The sequence below is a fragment of the Mizuhopecten yessoensis genome, unplaced genomic scaffold (assembly GCF_002113885.1).
Source record: "Mizuhopecten yessoensis strain PY_sf001 unplaced genomic scaffold, ASM211388v2 scaffold5209, whole genome shotgun sequence".
Lineage (NCBI taxonomy): Eukaryota > Metazoa > Mollusca > Bivalvia > Pectinida > Pectinidae > Mizuhopecten > Mizuhopecten yessoensis.
This window is the reverse complement of record NW_018405934.1, coordinates 200,270-222,622: the sequence shown is the minus strand read 5'-3', so window position 1 is coordinate 222,622 and position 22,353 is coordinate 200,270. Positions and strand designations below refer to the sequence as shown.

At 37.4% G+C, this 22,353-nt stretch overlaps 1 protein-coding gene across 3 annotated transcripts in view; it reads right to left on the bottom strand.

The window, feature by feature from the left end:
- LOC110450414 (hypoxia-inducible factor 1-alpha inhibitor-like) overlaps positions 1 to 20,847 on the bottom strand; it is a 36,754-nt gene extending 15,907 nt beyond the window's left edge. For 2 of the 3 annotated variants that reach the window (XR_002462978.1, XM_021497912.1), the window contains exons 1-8: positions 20,720 to 20,847; positions 13,682 to 13,926; positions 8,525 to 8,673; positions 7,832 to 7,977; positions 6,167 to 6,273; positions 5,967 to 6,030; positions 5,655 to 5,762; positions 2,875 to 2,948 (exon numbers count right to left, since the gene is read on the bottom strand). Coding sequence is in view for 2 of the 3 variants with exons in the window: in XM_021497912.1 (XP_021353587.1) it covers positions 2,904 to 2,948; positions 5,655 to 5,762; positions 5,967 to 6,030; positions 6,167 to 6,273; positions 7,832 to 7,977; positions 8,525 to 8,673; positions 13,682 to 13,926; positions 20,720 to 20,839 (984 nt within the window). In the remaining variant the exon portion in view is untranslated. Of the gene's footprint in view, positions 1 to 6; positions 2,949 to 5,654; positions 5,763 to 5,966; positions 6,031 to 6,166; positions 6,274 to 7,831; positions 7,978 to 8,524; positions 8,674 to 13,681; positions 13,927 to 20,719 lie in introns of those variants that run through there. The other variant, XM_021497911.1, reaches the window with a different exon arrangement.
- Positions 20,848 to 22,353: the final 1,506 nt, after the last annotated feature.

The following is a 22,353-nucleotide window of genomic DNA, read 5'->3' as shown; positions in this document are numbered from 1 at the left end:
CAATGATGTGATAACTTGTACTTATGTTAGCAAACAATGATGTGATAACTTGTACTTATGTTAGCAAACAATGATGTGATACCTTTTACTAATGTTAGCAAACAAAGGTGTGAAAACTTGTACTAAAGGTAGATGCGCTAATTGTAAAAAAATACAATGAAATCTGTTGCAGGATCATAATAATGTGGTAATGCTAAATATATACAATTGGATATATTTGTAAAACAATTTCAATGGAGATCAGGCAAATATTTTCCCTTCTGAATGTGAACTAACACAGTCCTATACACAAGAGACATTCATCAATGAAACTAAACAACAATGGTGTAACAAGAATTCTACAGATGTTGACTTGTGTCCAACACCAGTTTACCTGGAATGACGGCTGATTGCAATTTCCCCAGAATTAAAGAATACAAGAGATCTCAGAGGAATTTTTGCACCCATCATATCATAAAAGAAACAGCAATAATAATCTCGAACTGAATAAAACTGAAATAGCTGAAAGATCTGTCAAGTATTTCTTGTGAAATAGAAATAACAATCTTGAAATGTCAAAATCCAAAGCGTCTGTCTAGCGGCCATTATGTTTTTCAAATCTGTCCTAAACAAACATGCAGAAATATGGACAAAGGGGAAGCTTCTAAAGAAATGGAGTTCAGTAGTTTTTTGAGATAGGCAATAATCAGACCTGTTTAGGATGGACAACAAACCACACCCCCAGGGCAACTTTACCCTGTGCTAAAAATGCAACATATTTTCTGTCGTATTATAAATCAGATCATAGAAGCCATATGAAATATTTGTGAATTTTTTGGGACATTGACCTTGAGCAAGGCAGTTGTGCAGTAAGTATAAACTATACAAGTTTCATTGCAATCCTATGATTCCATAGGTATTTCAGGAACTTTCATGAAAATAAATGCAATTTTTCAAGAAATCTCTCACTAAACAATTCAAGTGCCAAAATCACTCAATTTCATATCACGGTTGATACATGAATATGCCACAGTTAATTGACACAACTAGTATTTGTAGAAGTTTCATAAAAATCAAAGCTTTTCATTGTGACCAATTAATCCCTTTATGTCACATACACAATAACAAAGAAAGACGACTCAGTATAAAACTTCTTTATGTCACATACACAATAACAAAGAAAGACGACTCAGTATAAAACTTCCTTATGTCACATACACAATAACAAAGAAGGACAACTCATTATAAAACTGCCTGTTAGATTGCATTGCAATCTCATACATTTTATCATTGAGACATTAATTATCACCACAAGACAAAAATAAGTTATGAACAACATCAATTCATGTAATGATAAGCAAACTTTAACAAACATGATAAACTAACACTACTATAAACAGCACTATGTAAATGTATCGAGTAAACCCAGCACTGTTAGGTAGAAAATGTCCTGATGATGCAGCAGAAATAAAGGTGGAGTATTAGGCTCTGTCTTTAAAGGAGGCACAAACCTTGTCTCTATCCTAGGTCTGTCATAAAGACCTTAGTTTTGTACTACTGCTACACAAATAACCTAGGCATCGAATTGTCAGTAAACAGCCTGTGAGCGAGGCTGATTTTAGGATAAACTCAATAAAAGACTGAAACTTACTGGCAGCAGCCATGGCTAAACCTTTGTTTTAGCATCAAAAAACAATTTTGAGAAAATGTAGGTTACATAAAACATAAAGGCGTACCTCTAAGTTAGTAAGCCAATCAAAAAATCAGGAAAAATTACAAATGATTCCAACATACAATTGTCATTATATCACACCTAAAATACATCTGCTGAACCAGAAGTTTGCTCATGGCATCCTTATGGAGTTAGCAGCATTTAAAAAACCTTACCCTAAAACCTTTTAAGTTTTCAGGTTGGATACGAATGTCAGGCACAAAATTAGCTCATGGCTATACATAACTGGAGTCAGAGCTAAAAGAGCACCTCGATGCTTTAATCCTCTTTAAAATGTGATAAAAACAAACAGGTTTTGCATGACACACTGAATTTCCTGATAAATTTGCTTTTGTCTTGTGTCTGCAGTAAAATTTGAGACATTGCAGACAAATCTGAGACTTGTGTCTGGCAGCAGATATTGTAACAACATGAACCAATCAGAGACTTGTGTCTGGCAGCAGATATTGTAACAACATGAACCAATCAGAGACTTGTGTCTGGCAGCAGATATTGTAACAACATGAACCAATCAGAGACTTGTGTCTGGCAGCAGATATTGTAACAACATGAACCAATCAGAGACTTGTGTCTGGCAGCAGATATTGTAACAACATGAACCAATCAGAGACTTGTGTCTGGCAGCAGATATTGTAACAACATGAACCAATCAGAGACTTGTGTCTGGCAGCAGATATTGTAACAACATGAACCAATCAGAGACTTGTGTCTGGCAGCAGATATTGTAACAACATGAACCAATCAGAGACTTGTGTCTGGCAGCAGATATTGTAACAACATGAACCAATCAGAGACTTGTGTCTGGCAGCAGATATTGTAACAACATGAACCAATCAGAGACTTGTGTCTGGCAGCAGATATTGTAACAACATGAACCAATCAGAGACTTGTGTCTGGCAGCAGATATTGTAACAACATGAACCAATCAGAGACTTGTGTCTGGCAGCAGATATTGTAACAACATGAACCAATCAGAGACTTGTGTCTGGCAGCAGATATTGTAACAACATGAACCAATCAGAGACTTGTGTCTGGCAGCAGATATTGTAACAACATGAACCAATCAGAGACTTGTGTCTGGCAGCAGATATTGTAACAACATGAACCAATCAGAGACCTGGCATAAAAGTCATAATCACAGAAATTTGTTAAGTCCAATATACTTGATGATGATGTTGATGATGATCACAGTTCATGTGTATCGTCCCAATGTCATATTGCTCATAAACTCCGGCATCTGAAAAATAACAAGAACACTTACTGTGTACAGCAATGAGGCAACATTACCTACGCAGTTTTAATCCTATTTTTTATTTACATGTAGCTGTATCTTAAGGTAGGTTTTATAATGTAAAATGATTCGCGAATCAAATTAATTTATATTACATGACAATTTAATGGAAGAATTTAATTGGAAATTTACAGATTTCAATATAACATTCAGGTTACTACCCACAAGGCTGTATCCAGAACAAGGTTTTATGAGGAACTATTTTTATTTCAAATTTATGAAATATGTAACAGATCTCTAGTAATATAGCTCTGTGGCCTTGTTTAATAGTTGGTGTAACTTACCTCTGTGGGATTGTCTAATACTTGGTGTAACTTACCTCTGTGGGGTTGTTTAAAACTTGGTGTAACATATCTCTGTGGGGTTGTTTAATACTTGGTGTAACTTACATCTGTGCGATTGTTTAACACTTGGTGTAACTTACCTCTGTGGGGTTGTTTAATACTTGGTGTAACTTACCTCTGCGGGGTTGTTTAAAACTTTGTGTAACTTACCTCTGTTGTATTACTTGGTGGAACTTACCTCTGTGGGATTACTTGGTGTAACTTCAATATGTGGGGTTGTTTAATACTGGGTGAAACTTACCAATGTGGCATTGTTAAATACTTGGAGTAACTTACCTCTGTGGGATTTCTTGGTGTAACTTACCTCTGCGGGGTTGTTTAAAACTTGGTGTAACATATCTCTGTGGGGGTGTTTAAAACTTGGTGTAACTTTCCTCTGTGGGATTGTTTAAGACTTGGTGTATGTACCTATGCGGGGTTGTTTAATACTTGCTGTAACATACCTCTATGGGATTGTTTAATACTTGCTGTAACATACCTCTATGGGATTGTTTAATACTTGTTGTATGTACCTATGTGGGGTTGTTTAATACTTGGTGTAACTTACCTCTGTGGGATTGTTTAATACTATGTGTAACATACCTCTGTGGGATTGTTTAATACTTGGTGTAACTTACCTCTGTGGGGTTGTTTAATACTTGGTGAAACTTACCAATGTGGCATTGTTTAATACTTGGAGTAACTTACCTCTGTGGGATTATATAATACTTGGTGTATCATACCTCTGTGGGATTGTTTAATACTTGGTGTAACGTACCTCTTTGGGGTTGTTTAATACTTGGTGTAACTTACCTCTGTGGGGTTGTTTAATACTTGCTGTAACATACCTCTATGGGATTGTTTAATACTTGGTGTAACTTACCTCTGTGGGGTTGTTTAATACTTGGTGTAACTTACCTCTGTGGGGTTGTTTAATACTTGGTGTAACTTACCTCTGTGGGATTGTTTAATACTTGGTGTAACTTACCTCTGTGGGGTTGTTTAATACTTGGTGTAACTTACCTCTGTGGGGTTGTTTAATACTTGGTGTAACTTACCTCTGTGGGGTTGTTTAATACTTGGTGTAACTTACCTCTGTGGGATTGTATAATACTTGGTGTAACTTACCTCTGTGGGGTTGTTTAATACTTGGTGTAACTTACCTCTGTGGGGTTGTTTAATACTTGGTGTAACTTACCTCTGTGGGATTATATAATACTTGGTGTAACTTACCTCTGTGGGATTGTTTAATACTTGGTGTAACTTACCTCTGTGGGGTTGTTTAATACTTGGTGTAACTTACCTCTGTGGGATTATATAATACTTGGTGTAACTTACCTCTGTGGGATTGTTTAATACTTGCTGTAACATACCTCTGTGGGGTTGTTTAATACTTGGTGTAACTTACCTCTGTGGGATTTAATACTTGGTGTAACGTACCTCTGTGGGGTTGTGTAATACTTGGTGGAACTTACCTTTGTGGGATTATATATTACTTGGTGTATCTTACCTCTGTTGGATTATTTAATACTTGGTGTAACGTACCTCTGAGGGATTGTCTATTGCTTGGTGTAACTTACCTCCGTGGGGTTGTTTAATACTAGGTGTAACTTACCTTTGTGGGATTATATATTACTTGGTGTATCTTACCTCTGAGGTATGGGCTATTACAATGTACTTGGTGTATCTTACCTCTGAGGGCTTGTCTATTACAATGTACTTGGCGTAACTTACCTCTGTGGGGTTGTTTAATACTTGGTGTAACTTACCTTTGTGGGATTATATAATACTTGGTGTAACTTACCTCTGAGGGATTGTCTAATACTTGGTGTAACTTACCTCTGAGGAATAGTCTATTACTTGGTGTAACATATCTCTGTGGGGTTATTTAATACTTGGTGTAACGTACCTCTGTGGGATTGTCTAATACTTGCTGTAACTTACCTCTGAGGGATTGTCTAATACTAGGTGTAACTTACCTCTGAGGGATTATATAATACTTGGTGTAACGTACCTCTGAGGGATTGTCTAATACTTGCTGTAACTTACCTCTGAGGGATTGTCTAATACTTGGTGTAACGTACCTCTGTGGGATTGTCTAATACTTGGTGTAACGTACCTCTGTGGGATTGTCTAATACTTGGTGTAACGTACCTCTGTGGGATTGTCTAATACTTGGTGTAACATATCTCTGTGGGATTGTCTAATACTTGGTGTAACGTACCTCTGTGGGATTATATAATACTTGCTGTAACTTACCTCTGAGGGATTGTTTATTACTTGGTGTAACTTACCTCTGAGGGATTGTCTAATACTTGGTGTAACTTACCTCTGAGGAATCGTTTAAAGCCTGGTGTATCATTTTCTCTATGTTTCTCATCATAGCCACCTTCTGTTTGGGTTTTAATGGATATTCTATCTTTTCTGACTGCCCTGCCTGCAATTATAAAAAGCACCATTAATGTTAAGCTCTCACATATCATCATTCACATAGTCATGATTGAATAGGCTTGAAACATCATTAATTTCTAAACAATTTCACACTTCAAAGTATTTCTATGTATACCAGGCAGCAATGCATAACACTGTATAACCTTCAGCAGTAAAGCATACTGTTTGGACAATGCCGGATTAGACTTACCTTGTACCAAAAGGTGACAGAAATAGTGTAGCCATGAGAAGGGAGAGACTGAACATGGTGCCACCTGTTGGATGTAAAACACAATTTTCTGAATAAGTAAAGATAACATACCTTCATGTGAAGCTTAGGAATATTGCTTGTCTGAACTGGGGAAAATATAATATACACTTGTGCATGGGAATACATGATCTATCACTCACCAGTACATGGGAATATATAAGACATCTCCAGGCCCCACTACTGTCTCTAAACCAGAAGCTTCTTTGAATTTTGGAAACTTTGTAAAGTCTGGATTTTCAAAGTCAACCTGAAAGATAACATAACAAGGCATCAGAAGTGATACAAATCCCCATGCATTCACACATTGTGGCATATGTAAGAGGAAATGAAGTTGCTAGAGCGATGACAAAGTGGCTTTTTTAACAAGAGGCCCAATGGGCCTGCATCGCTCACCTGGTATTAATCTCACACTTGTTATCATAAGATGTCATAAGAACCTATTAAAAGATTTAAACATATGACGCCTGTGACCTTGGTTGTCAAACAAGGACATTAGGTTGAAAGTGGATCAAGGTCATTCATTTGAACAAACTTGGCTACAGGCCTAATATCAGTACCCTGGGCCTTTTGGTTAATGAGAAGAAGTTGTTTGAGGATTTTAACATATTTGACCCCTGTGACCTTGAAAGTGGGTCAAGGTCATTTATTTGAACAAACTTGGTACCCCTTGATCCCAGCATGCTACTGGCCAAATATCATCATCCTAGGCCTTTTGGTTACAGAAAAAAAGTTGTTTAAAGTAAAAAGTTGATGCCGGACAGACGGATGACGGACAACGGACGGACGCCGCACCATGGCATAAGTTCACTTGCCTTTCGGGCAGGTGAGCTGAAATAGTAACAGTGAACTTGACCTTCAACCTAGAAACCCAAAACGAGAACTTGTTCAAGGCATTGCCATACCAAACATTTGTATGAAGTTTCATGAAATACTGTTGAGAAATGAAGTCAGTAAATCAATGAAGTTTTTTTCTAAAAATAGTAACAGTGACCTTGACCTTCAACATAGAAAACCAAAATGCGAAGTTGTTCAAGGTTTTGTCATACTAAACACTTGTATGGTTTAACAGGGGATAACAAACATAGTATGAACACATTTAGCAACAAACATGTTCAAGGCCAGTTCTTATATTTACATCCAAAAATTTCTATAGATGCTGCTCAAAGGAAAAACAGTTGAAGTGGGTCAATACTATGGTAATTACGGTAGCTGTGGTTGCTAGGATTATATAGTTCCAGTGAATCTACATCAATATTTTAGTACGTTTATAAAACATACAGTGAACAAAGCTATTTTTCTTTCCTTTTCATAGCTCAAATAATTAATCTGAGTAGCACTTCTAACATTTTTTCTGATTTATAGTTGTTATTTTTTCTGATTTATAGTGGTTATTTTTTCTGATTTATAATGGTTATTTTTTCTGATTTATAATGGTTATTTTTTTCTGATTTATAATGGTTATTTTTTCTGACTTATAGTGGTTATTTTTTCTGATTTATAGTGGTTATTTTTTCTGATCTATAGTGGTTGTAATGTACGCGCATTGACACAGTGCTCCAGTAGTGTGGCAGTTGAAAGGAGAAAGAAGTTGATGAGCCTCCCGTTGTTGTATAATTAGCCATGACGGGTTCAGAATATATTCCATACTCCAGATGTTGAAGGAACAGTGCAAGTAATGGCGGTCATTGGTCAGTCATAGAAGTAGTCAGGAGCCATATTTGAAACATGTATCAATTGCCTTACATTTGTTCATGGCGTATAACCTAATTTATACACAGAGTTTACACAGCTCTAGAAAGACTTACCTGACTTTGTCGATCACAGGGATGATATATGGGGTATGGGTACATGCAGGCAAACTGTGTGGGCGGGAAGAGAATAAATCTTTTGTAGCCTCGCACTTGTGCAAAGAAATTTTCTTGTTCGTCGTAATGTCCTGGTGTGACATTACCTGCAGAAAACAAAGAAAAAAATCTACATCGCATCCTACCCCTCCTGTCTTCATTTAGAAGTGTAACAGTCAAACAGTATTAGAACTATCATGTTTAAAACTCGTGTCTGAAGTAGGCAATGGCATTTATATCATAATTTATAGGAATATCAAACATATTGGTACAATATTTGGGGTCCCCTGGATACACTGGACTAGGTGTAAATATTTTGCTCTTGCTTTCCTCCTGCACCAATCATCAAATTTGAGACTTATTTGTTCAAAGGGAAATAATTCAATGTATGTATGCTGATCTTGTAAAGGGGTCTAATACATGGACGTCATTATAATGTATATAGTACAACAAGTCTTTGTACACAAAGAAAATAAGTATGAATTTATTCAAAGCATACATGTATCCAATAAGGGGAGTTTGGCTTCTTTGATAAACATGTTTACAGTATAAATGTATATCAAAATTCCATACAACAGCTTTACATGGTATTAATCCATCTGTAAGTTATCTAGCAATACATAGCATATTGATGTTTAACAATGTCACACTGACCTTCCATTCCAACCAAAAGAAGATTTGAGGTCATTTCTCCAAAATTATTGTCTTTCTGTTGCATTGTCACCCAACGCCAGTTAAAACCAAGGAAATCTTGGATGACTTTCTTCCCCACTGTATCATGTAGAATCTGTTGTAAGTAAAGTCTGCAAAGATACCAAACAGATGAACTCTTTAATCAACCTTACTGAACTTTAACCAATATTCTAAAGGACAAGACAGCAACCTTACTGAACTTTAACCAATATTCTAAAGGACAGCAACCTTACTGAACTTTAACCAATATTCTAAAGGACAGGACGGCAACCTTACTGAACTTTAACCAATATTCTAAAGGACAGCATTCTTACTGAACTTTAACCAATATTCTAAAGGACAGGACAGCAACCTTACTGAACTTAAACCAATACTCTAAAGGACAGCAACCTTACTGAACTTTAACCAATACTCTAAAGGACAGCAACCTTACTGAACTTTAACCAATATTCTAAAGGACAGGACAGCAACCTTACTGAACTTTAACCAATACTCTAAAGGACAGCAACCTTACTGAACTTTAACCAATATTCTAAAGGACAGCAACCTTACTGAACTTTAACCAATATTCTAAAGGACAGGACAGCAACCTTACTGAACTTTAACCAATATTCTAAAGGACAGCAACCTTACTGAACTTTAACCAATATTCTAAAGGACAGGACAGCAACCTTACTGAACTTTAACCAATATTCTAAAGGACAGCAACCTTACTGAACTTTAACCAATATTCTAAAGGACAGGACGGCAACCTTACTGAACTTTAACCAATATTCTAAAGGACAGCAACCTTACTGAACTTTAACCAATATTCTAAAGGACAGGACAGCAACCTTACTGAACTTTAACCAATATTCTAAAGGACAGCAACCTTACTGAACTTTAACCAATATTCTAAAGGACAGGACAGCAACCTTACTGAACTTTAACCAATATTCTAAAGGACAGCAACCTTACTGAACTTTAACCAATATTCTAAAGGACAGGACAGCAACCTTACTGAACTTTAACCAATATTCTAAAGGACAGCAACCTTACTGAACTTTAACCAATATTCTAAAGGACAGGACAGCAACCTTACTGAACTTTAACCAATATTCTAAAGGACAGCAACCTTACTGAACTTTAACCAATATTCTAAAGGACAGGACAGCAACCTTACTGAACTTTAACCAATATTCTAAAGGACAGCAACCTTACTGAACTTTAACCAATATTCTAAAGGACAGGACAGCAACCTTACTGAACTTTAACCAATATTCTAAAGGACAGCAACCTTACTGAACTTTAACCAATATTCTAAAGGACAGGACAGCAACCTTACTGAACTTTAACCAATACTCTAAAGGACAGCAACCTTACTGAACTTTAACCAATATTCTAAAGGACAGCAACCTTACTGAACTTTAACCAATATTCTAAAGGACAGGACAGCAACCTTACTGAACTTTAACCAATATTCTAAAGGACAGCAACCTTACTGAACTTTAACCAATATTCTAAAGGACAGGACGGCAACCTTACTGAACTTTAACCAATATTCTAAAGGACAGCAACCTTACTGAACTTTAACCAATATTCTAAAGGACAGGACAGCAACCTTACTGAACTTTAACCAATATTCTAAAGGACAGCAACCTTACTGAACTTTAACCAATATTCTAAAGGACAGGACCCTTACTGAACTTTAACCAATATTCTAAAGGACAGGACGGCAACCTTACTGAACTTTAACCAATATTCTAAAGGACAGCAACCTTACTGAACTTTAACCAATATTCTAAAGGACAGGACAGCAACCTTACTGAACTTTAACCAATATTCTAAAGGACAGCAACCTTACTGAACTTTAACCAATATTCTAAAGGACAGGACAGCAACCTTACTGAACTTTAACCAATATTCTAAAGGACAGCAACCTTACTGAACTTTAACCAATATTCTAAAGGACAGGACAGCAACCTTACTGAACTTTAACCAATATTCTAAAGGACAGCAACCTTACTGAACTTTAACCAATATTCTAAAGGACAGGACAGCAACCTTACTGAACTTTAACCAATATTCTAAAGGACAGCAACCTTACTGAACTTTAACCAATATTCTAAAGGACAGGACAGCAACCTTACTGAACTTTAACCAATATTCTAAAGGACAGCAACCTTACTGAACTTTAACCAATATTCTAAAGGACAGGACAGCAACCTTACTGAACTTTAACCAATATTCTAAAGGACAGCAACCTTACTGAACTTTAACCAATATTCTAAAGGACAGGACAGCAACCTTACTGAACTTTAACCAATATTCTAAAGGACAGCAACCTTACTGAACTTTAACCAATATTCTAAAGGACAGGACAGCAACCTTACTGAACTTTAACCAATATTCTAAAGGACAGCAACCTTACTGAACTTTAACCAATATTCTAAAGGACAGGACAGCAACCTTACTGAACTTTAACCAATATTCTAAAGGACAGCAACCTTACTGAACTTTAACCAATATTCTAAAGGACAGGACAGCAACCTTACTGAACTTTAACCAATATTCTAAAGGACAGCAACCTTACTGAACTTTAACCAATATTCTAAAGGACAGGACAGCAACCTTACTGAACTTTAACCAATATTCTAAAGGACAGCAACCTTACTGAACTTTAACCAATATTCTAAAGGACAGGACAGCAACCTTACTGAACTTTAACCAATATTCTAAAGGACAGCAACCTTACTGAACTTTAACCAATATTCTAAAGGACAGGACAGCAACCTTACTGAACTTTAACCAATATTCTAAAGGACAGCAACCTTACTGAACTTTAACCAATATTCTAAAGGACAGGACAGCAACCTTACTGAACTTTAACCAATATTCTAAAGGACAGCAACCTTACTGAACTTTAACCAATATTCTAAAGGACAGGACAGCAACCTTACTGAACTTTAACCAATATTCTAAAGGACAGCAACCTTACTGAACTTTAACCAATATTCTAAAGGACAGGACAGCAACCTTACTGAACTTTAACCAATATTCTAAAGGACAGCAACCTTACTGAACTTTAACCAATATTCTAAAGGACAGGACAGCAACCTTACTGAACTTTAACCAATATTCTAAAGGACAGCAACCTTACTGAACTTTAACCAATATTCTAAAGGACAGGACAGCAACCTTACTGAACTTTAACCAATATTCTAAAGGACAGCAACCTTACTGAACTTTAACCAATATTCTAAAGGACAGGACAGCAACCTTACTGAACTTTAACCAATATTCTAAAGGACAGCAACCTTACTGAACTTTAACCAATATTCTAAAGGACAGGACAGCAACCTTACTGAACTTTAACCAATATTCTAAAGGACAGCAACCTTACTGAACTTTAACCAATATTCTAAAGGACAGGACAGCAACCTTACTGAACTTTAACCAATATTCTAAAGGACAGCAACCTTACTGAACTTTAACCAATATTCTAAAGGACAGGACAGCAACCTTACTGAACTTTAACCAATATTCTAAAGGACAGCAACCTTACTGAACTTTAACCAATATTCTAAAGGACAGGACAGCAACCTTACTGAACTTTAACCAATATTCTAAAGGACAGCAACCTTACTGAACTTTAACCAATATTCTAAAGGACAGGACAGCAACCTTACTGAACTTTAACCAATATTCTAAAGGACAGCAACCTTACTGAACTTTAACCAATATTCTAAAGGACAGGACAGCAACCTTACTGAACTTTAACCAATATTCTAAAGGACAGCAACCTTACTGAACTTTAACCAATATTCTAAAGGACAGGACAGCAACCTTACTGAACTTTAACCAATATTCTAAAGGACAGCAACCTTACTGAACTTTAACCAATATTCTAAAGGACAGGACCCTTACTGAACTTTAACCAATATTCTAAAGGACAGGACAGCAACCTTACTGAACTTTAACCAATATTCTAAAGGACAGCAACCTTACTGAACTTTAACCAATATTCTAAAGGACAGGACAGCAACCTTACTGAACTTTAACCAATATTCTAAAGGACAGCAACCTTACTGAACTTTAACAAATACTCTAAAGGACAGCAACCTTACTGAACTTTAACCAATATTCCAAAGGACAGCAACCTTACTGAACTTTAACTAATACTCTAAAGGACAGCAACCTTACTGAACTTTAACCAATATTGTAAAGGACAGCAACCTTACTGAACTTTGATGAATACTCTAAAGAACAGCAACTTTATATTACTGAACTTGCTCTGCTCTTGTTCTGCTCTGGTCTCTTCATACCCACTGGTTCCTCTGTCCTATAGCTACCAACCCTTATATGCTACTCACAGTATAGTTTCCAAGTTTTGATAAAATCCTATATAAACCAACTGATTATAAATCAATTTATTACATTTTTACCTGTGAAATATCAGAAATTATCAGTGTGATAAAAACTTTTTCATTTACTGCAGTGAAGATATATGAATTGTAACATTATGATGATACAAGGTCCAATATAAATTTGATCTTGACCAATCAAAAACGGTAAACACTACATTATATCAACACTCCTACAAAACTGATAACATTTATGATAGAAAATCCTACCAGAGAATAGCAGAAAACGGTGAAATACATTGGAGATTCGTCTCTTACAGAAAGAAGAAGAAGGTCATTAAAAAAGGGCGCTCAGCCTTGTTATCAAGTGTTGTCAATATTTCCATCATTTTACTTTTAAAAATTAAATAAATAGAAATTTTAATGGTTTTCCCATTTAATACCATAATATATTTTACTTGTATGGTAAGATATACCAATATTTTCACTTGTGGTTTTCATTTGTGAAAATTATTGCTTTTCAACACCATTTACCATTTATGTGAGCAAAAACAAAACTAATAACTAATTTATAAGTAATGAAATATTAAATATGAGAATAAAACCGGTAAAATGATCATGAACAAGAATAGATCTTGTATTTAAATGTGTCAATATCATTAACATCAGTAAATTTAACAAATATACCACAAATTCCCTTGCAAACGAATGAGTGAATACAATGACATACCCCACAAATATTAGTGGTTAAAAACTCACAGATACAAGTACTTACCTGTCCTCTCCAGGCTTTGCCTGATGCAGTTTTTCCACAAATTCTGAAAATTTCATGTCTTGTTTTTCGCTGGGCTTTCTGAATTCCTTCACATTTGTCATTTTTTTATCATCAAAATATTGGAAATTTTTGTTTTTAGAAATATGTACAACAAATTCTCCATCGCCAATATTTTTAGACAGGTAGTCCAGGTCCCAGTGCAAAGCTGAGGTCACCAGATTGGTATCTGTTAACACTACAGGAAGCTGTAAGGTAACAAATAAGATATCTATTAGCACTGGGGGAAGCTGTAAGGTCACTGACAAAATATCTGTTAGCACTGGGGGAAGCTGTAAGGTCACCGACAAAATATCTGTTAGCACTGAGGGAAGCTGTAAGGTCACCGACAAAATATCTGTTAGCACTGAGGGAAGCTGTAAGGTCACCGACAAAATATCTGTTAGCACTGAGGGAAGCTGTAAAGTAATTTAAACCAACAAAATATCTGTTAGCACTGAGGGAAGCTGTAAGGTCACCGACAAAATATCTGTTAGCACTGAGGGAAGCTGTAAGGTCACCGACAAAATATCTGTTAGCACTGAGGGAAGCTGTAAGGTCACCGACAAAATATCTGTTAGCACTGAGGGAAGCTGTAAGGTCACCGACAAAATATCTGTTAGCACTGAGGGAAGCTGTAAGGTCACCGACAAAATATCTGTTAGCACTGAGGGAAGCTGTAAGGTCACCGACAAAATATCTGTTAGCACTGAGGGAAGCTGTAAGGTCACCGACAAAATATCTGTTAGCACTGAGGGAAGCTGTAAGGTCACCGACAAAATATCTGTTAGCACTGAGGGAAGCTGTAAGGTCACCGACAAAATATCTGTTAGCACTGAGGGAAGCTGTAAGGTCACCGACAAAATATCTGTTAGCACTGAGGGAAGCTGTAAGGTCACCGACAAAATATCTGTTAGCACTGAGGGAAGCTGTAAAGTAATTTAAACCAACAAAACATCTGTTAGCACTGAGGGAAGCTGTAAGGTAATTTAAACCAACAAAACATCTGTTAGCACTAAGGGAAGCTGTAAGGTCACTAGTCCGAATTATTCTGACGTTTTATCGACTTTTTTCATATCGGTCTGTCGTCGATTAACGTCAGAACTCTGGCCCTCTATAATATGCGGGAAATATGCGACCCGCGTCCGGAGCGCACTTCAAACTGATATTTTAGAAACAAATCGTCACTTTCTCAGGACTTTTTGAGAAAGATGGTGGCCCTGAAAAGGGCCGTTTAAGCAGGCGACTAGCGCAGTCTTTAACAGAACAACGCTAGTCGAACCTGTCTGGAGAACCGCCAAGTGATAGCACGGTTCAGGTGAACCCCATCAACGAAGTCGGACCTTTTGAGGCGCCTCAGCCCCCGCAGGGACCAGAAGTGGACCTTGGGGTGCTGCCTGTATTTCCTCGCAAGGGCTTCATTCAGGGCTTCCACTAGCATGTTATATTCTGTGGCCGTCATCCCTCGTGGACGGTATCTGTAAAAGACACTCCCGATAATGATTGTTGGGGGGTCGGGCTTCTCCAAAATATGTCCGACCAGTTGGTCGATGTTTCCAACTATTCCCTCCAGTGTCGACATTGCAGTGATGTCATTTCCTGTNCAGGACTTTTTGAGAAAGATGGTGGCCCTGAAAAGGGCCGTTTAAGCAGGCGACTAGCGCAGTCTTTAACAGAACAACGCTAGTCGAACCTGTCTGGAGAACCGCCAAGTGATAGCACGGTTCAGGTGAACCCCATCAACGAAGTCGGACCTTTTGAGGCGCCTCAGCCCCCGCAGGGACCAGAAGTGGACCTTGGGGTGCTGCCTGTATTTCCTCGCAAGGGCTTCATTCAGGGCTTCCACTAGCATGTTATATTCTGTGGCCGTCATCCCTCGTGGACGGTATCTGTAAAAGACACTCCCGATAATGATTGTTGGGGGGTCGGGCTTCTCCAAAATATGTCCGACCAGTTGGTCGATGTTTCCAACTATTCCCTCCAGTGTCGACATTGCAGTGATGTCATTTCCTGTAACCTGCAGGAAAACTCTGGAGACATCGGTCGCCATAAACTTCTTGAATACATCACTATGTATTAGTGATATGGACATAGCTCCCCCTTTCCCAAAGAACAGGACATCGTCCAGTAATCCAGTCCTGGCCCTCTCCAATCTCGTCACGAAGCTGTGTCCGAGGATAGCTGTGTTCGCCATGTCGATAATAATACCAACTTCGTTTGAAACGCTGCTCTTTTTATAGCACATATAACAATAGAAATAACTCAATGGTACGTACTTTCCTATTGGTAGACCAATATCGATCCACATGTTATCAGTTATGCTAATCGGAGGTCAACACGACAGGTCATTGTGGTCTGAATATATATTTTTTTACTTATACATATATAATGTGATTTTTTTTTAATTTAAATTTCTCGCATTCAGAATTGAGTTTTGATTTTTTTTTAATAAAACATGTATTCGTGTCTTGTACGTACGATTCAAAATTCCATTAGTTTGAACTGTGATCTATACCTATGCGCACACCTTTGCCCAAATAAGGTGTTCTGAAAACGGGCACATGCACGTGAACGCCGTGTTATACATGCACCGTGATTAGATATTCGTATTCATTCACTGGCCAGCCTTTGGAGAGCGACTATCAGAAGTTTGGTGAGGTTGAATCTGATTGAATTTCGATTTACGTGTGTACTTAAATATTTGATTTATATAATAATTAACGCATACATACACTGGTACATAACACACTATAACGCATATAGATATATATATTATACACACATTTGAACATGTCTCGTAAAGTATGTATATCATGTAATACTCGTGGTGATTCACAGCGTTATGTTTCCTGTACAAAGTGTAGTAATCATTTCCACATTTAATGTGAAGATATTCCTGTTGCCGATGTCGTTATTATAGAATCCTCTCTTTGTGGATACACTTGTATCACTTGTTGCTCACGAAATGGCAAGTATGACTAGGATTCTGCTCTCATCAGACTTGCACGTGCTGTACAGTCGAATAACTTGGCTACTGTTGTTAGGGTAGAGAAGATCTTGATGCGATTTGAGGAATTGGTTTTGTCTCTCAAACCGAGTATTGTATATGACGTCTCTTCAAATTTAAGGGCCGATACTGTAACCCTTGGTTTGGTGAACAATACCGTTTCAGACATGACGCCTGTAAGCGTTATGGGGAACGGCAATTGTCTGTTCATCGCATTATCTGTCGCTATCAATGGTGATGAAAGTTTAGCTTCGGAATTGCGTGTTAGGACATGCACAGAGCTGGTGTCGAATCAATCTTTTTATGAACCCTACCACAATCAAGCCAATATTTCGTTTGTAAGCCCATGTTTCTCTGACGCATGTAGGGACAGTGCCCTGAATGGAGCGTTTTCGTCTGCTTGGACAATTCATGCTGCCTCTTCTATTCTCTCCCCTAGAATAAGGTCCATCTACCCACCTGTAAATGGTTATCTAGACAGCCATATCGGTATTTTGAACACAACCTTCACACCTAGGACAGAGTGTACTATTTCTGACACCATATGTATAATATGGACCAGCTGTTCTCCTCATGTTTGTGGTACATGGACGCCAAACCACTTTGTTCCCCTGTTAGACAACAAACCTGACTGCATAATACCCCTTGACGACACAGATCAGTTTCCGACATTGCATGCTGCATCCGAGGTGAAACAATGTAAATGACAGAAACTAAAACTGCCCAAATGCCCCTGATTTCGGACAAAACTTGACTTGTCTGACAATGTTGCAAAGGTAAGGGATACATTTGATAGCATAAGTGACAGTGATGACAGCTTTCCAAGTTGCCCTGACCCGATGTTTGATGACAGTGACGATGCCACTATACGATACAGTGACTCCGACGTCGAAGTTGACGAACATACGTCCATACTTACAGCCCAAACTACAATTACCAACAAACTGACGAACGGTAAGTTTTTATCTCTGACTGAGGTTTACTCGATGGTACAGACGGCGAATTTTAGCGACGCTCACACCACTGTCCCCTCTGGTTGTAAAGATAATGTATATTTCATAATTGATAATACGACCAACAGATCGCGGATGGACAATAATAGGAGGAGGGAATCCGTTGATGATTGTGGTGCTTGGAACACAAAATCGACATCAGTTAAGGACACCTATTTTCTTTTGACAACGACAGGAAATCTGGTGCAGATATGTTTTGTAAGATGGTGAAACAAAAACCGTACCACTTAACCCACAGCCACGATTGGACAAGGTTTTTGTACTGAAACGGTATTACTCGACCCTTGCATGCGACGCGTCCTATAAAAAAACGTATAAGTTGGTTCGACAGAATGCCAGGGTTTGACGCGATGAACATTGCTATTGCAGAGTATTTAGGAATATTTCCTTCACAACCCTCTATCCACGGCCGTTCTAAACATACAAAACAAGAGTATCAGTGCGCAACTCTCGCTACAAAGGAGGCGATACACGATAGATTAATCAACAAACAGGCTCCGAAAGTCATTCTAGACGACATTAAGTCACTGGACGATTCTATAAATGAACCCAGAGACCTTAGGCAAATTCACAATGCCAAGTATCTTTTGCAGAAAAAAAAACGTGACGACAAACAACCAAACAGTTATAGTCAAAATACGGCGGACGGACTTTTAAGTGTTCTCAATGAAATCCATGACAGCAATTTCATACGAGAAGTAATTGTAACAAAAGGGAAACCCCCTTCAGTTATCCTTTATACCGACAACCAGCTGACGGATATGAAAACCGCTTGTACCAAAAACGGCGCAATTTTAGGAACTGATAGGACATTTAACCTTGGACCATGCTTCGTTACTGCCTTGGTTTTTAATAACCCCAACTTGGTTAGGAAATGTAAGGAAAATTCTCCTATTATGCTTGGTCCTGTTTATTTACATTGGGATGCGAGCTTTTTCACGTACTCGCGGTTTTTAACGCATAGTGCCAGTGTCCTTGATCTTGACTTTGACCTGTGTGACCTCGTTATAGGGTCGGACGAGGAGAAAGCTTTAGTTAAGGCCATAGAAACCAGCTTCCCTGATGCCACGCTTACTTTCTGTTCACGACACATACAGGAAAACGTTTCGAGACATTTGTCAGTTAAAATTGGCATGATTGATAAAGACAAGGCCCCGATCATGTCATCAATCTTTGGTGAAGATGGTTTATTGAATTGTGATTCAATAAAAGAATTCAATACCATTGCACAAACGATTGACGAGTCGTATGGAACACGTTTAGGAAGATATTGGTCAGTAAAGATTTTACCAACGATTAAGCGCAGGGTGATTGAATCAAGATTGCGCAATGCTGCAATTCCAAAAGGTTGGAAAAACAACAATTGCGAATCGATGAATCACATCATCAAACTTCTAGGGGACTGGAAAATATCAAAGGTTCCCGAGCTGATTCAGCGTTTGGATACCATTCAACAATCGCAGTACTCTGACGTACGTAGATCGCTGCATAGTACTGGAGACTATGAATTGGCCGCGCACGCGCAGCATTTCAAGTTGAGCACAGTTGTGTGGCGCGAATTGTCAACGTTTGATAAAGCGCGCAAAGTTGACAAGTTCCTAAAGTATATGTGGAAGAAAACAGACTTTTTAACATCTACGAATGGTATGTTAACAATACCTAAAACCGCAGCAATCGCAAAAAAAACAGGGACACGTAAACGTGTTCGCGCGAATTGCACGGAAACGCATGGTCCTGTTAAACAACAAAAGTTGTAACTTAGTTACCTGATGACAATGACGCTAAATGAAGAACTTTTTTACGCTTTCTCAACACTTGTGTGCCCGCAGGACGGGATTCAAGATGTGAAAATTATTGACATTTGATTTTTTTTAGAGTTTGAACAGAGAAACAGTTATTCTTACGTATACAGACAAAATGTATTTGATTATATGAAATACCGATATTTACACATGTGTGCCAGTTATTTCAAAAGAAGTTTAAAACGATTGTATTTTTCAGCTGTACCTTTACAACAATAACCATTAAATTTTAGTGTAGTCTTCGTTTAAACTTATAGGTATTTAGGGATTTTTTTTAAACACTAACATTAAATTGATCAGTCACATGAACATATAACGGACCCTGAGTAGAACCACGTCCACGCCCATAGGGTCTGGTAACATGCTCGTTTCAAGAGTGTGGCTGAGAGTTCTACAATATAATCCGGTCTAACCTATGCGAAGCCCTACCCTACGTTTCTACGTACACATATGTGACACGGCGTATGGCTTCGTAAAATCGTATAATTAAATTCACGATAGCTCAATCATTTTTTAACAAATCAAATTAAAATTTGGTATATAGTTGTATCAAAGTCATATGAATAACATATCTTCTGATGTCGCTTACTTTATCAATTATTTTAAGAGATATGGTTTGAAGACGATTCACAATCTGTCGAGTTCTATTCACACACGTGTGCCAAGCCGTCGATCGTAATAATCAAAAACATCATGAATCGGTCATTTATTAAAATTTCTACCTGAAGTTTGGTATAAAGGTGGATCATAGTTATATGAATAACATATCTTCTGATATCGCTTACTTTATTCAGTATTTTTGAAGATTTTGTCTGGCGACGCTTGTTGTCACTTGAAGACTCTTGTTGTCGGTTGAAGACGCTTTTAAGTGAGACCGCCAATTGGCGTATAAAAGGCGAGTTTGCGTATTATACGCAAGTTAGTGGTTTTCCCCGACCTGATAAGGTAGCATACAAAATATCTGTTGACACTAAGGAAGCTATAAGGTAATCATCTATGTTCATCATACGTAAGCTATACTGATCTGCTAGCCCCAGTTCCCTCTGACCCTATCACCAGAACAAAAAATGTGTAAGTCGACTGATATGCATGTCTGTTGTCACGTACACCACAATGCTGAATAAGCCTTCAACACATACTATAAGCATATCTTAATAATACTCGTCCTCCTATCTCTTACCGCTCTGGAAATTCTACTCGATGCTTCTGGGTCATTAATACTTAATCTTGGAATCTGTTCTGTTGGAAATGAAAACTGTTTTAGATCGAATGATCCAGGTTCTTTACTTCTTTCCGCCATGTTTAATACCAAACACTGTTAAACAAACGCTTGTATTGGTTATGGGTCTATTACAAACAGTTTAAAGACTCAGACAAAATTATTTATTTTAAGAAAGCAAGACCCGAGGATGTTTTTTCAAAAGGCATTATTTTAAAGATGCATGTTCGGTAAATTAAAATATATCTAATATGAAATAATATAAGACCGGATAAGCAGGTACTCGTGTGCAATACTCAAAGAAAAATGCAACATAAACCTCGGACCTCCGAAATCGGAAATACCGTGACGGTTTTTCTAACTCACCACATATGAAAGACCAAAACTTGAATACTGCTCTTCTATTTGGGACCCACACAACACAAACCAAATTCAACAAATAGAAAAAATATAATGAAGAGCAGCACACTACGTAAACAACAAATATCACAACACCAGCTCAGTAACAGACATGATCCATAAACTGCAATGGCTCACACTACAAACACGACGCCTTAACAAGAATATTTTTTTTTTTTATAAAATAGTTCACCAATTCGTAGCATTAAACCCAATATATACACACACCCTTAGACCCTCGAACCAGACATGCACACCCTTACGCATACAAACACTTATCTGCTACTTCCCACACACAACAACACAATGAAATCTCCTTCCCATAGAGCACTCATCTTACTATGCTAGCGTACAATAATATAGTGGAAACTATTACACTCCTCATACAATGATAAACACACTGTTCATACGTACTATCATATGTTATTATAATAGACATTATAACGCACTGCTCATACAATGACACTCATCATACACTGTGATATACATTATTACACTCATTTTACAATACTATTACGATGGTATAGTGCATAGCATTACATTCACACATACCGTACGTGCGTTCACACAGTGGTATAGCAGGCACTGTTGCATCCATCTTACAGAACAATCATACAATAATATTATTACAGTATTACACATATATTACTCGCACTCCATGATACATGTATTATAGATAATATACCACACCATACAGTGCAATCATACCATGGCATAATAGTGACTAGCATACTCATCATACCATATAATATTACAAAGGTATAATAGACAGTGTTACAATCCCAGTATACAATACTGTAATAGACAGATAACAAACAAACCATGATAAACAAGCTGTAACCACATTCATTATACAATACAATTATGTTAGGTTTAACAAAATAATCAGTAATATCTATATGTATACAAAAGTTTACAGTTTGATGTGTGAAATTCACATATTATTTTTTAATTGTCTTTCTAGTAATTTAATGAACAGCGATAGATTTGATAATATTCTAACATTGCATATTGATATCAATCCTTTCATTTTGTGAACAGATCGATTAGAGGTATAATAAATAGGTATATATTTTCTGCGGATTTGACTAACATAAGCATTTGCACACATAAACAAATAATGATACTCGCTTCAAACTCCAGTAAAACAAAGCGGACAAATTCTGCCTTCACGTGGTGTTCTAGTCCATCGACCA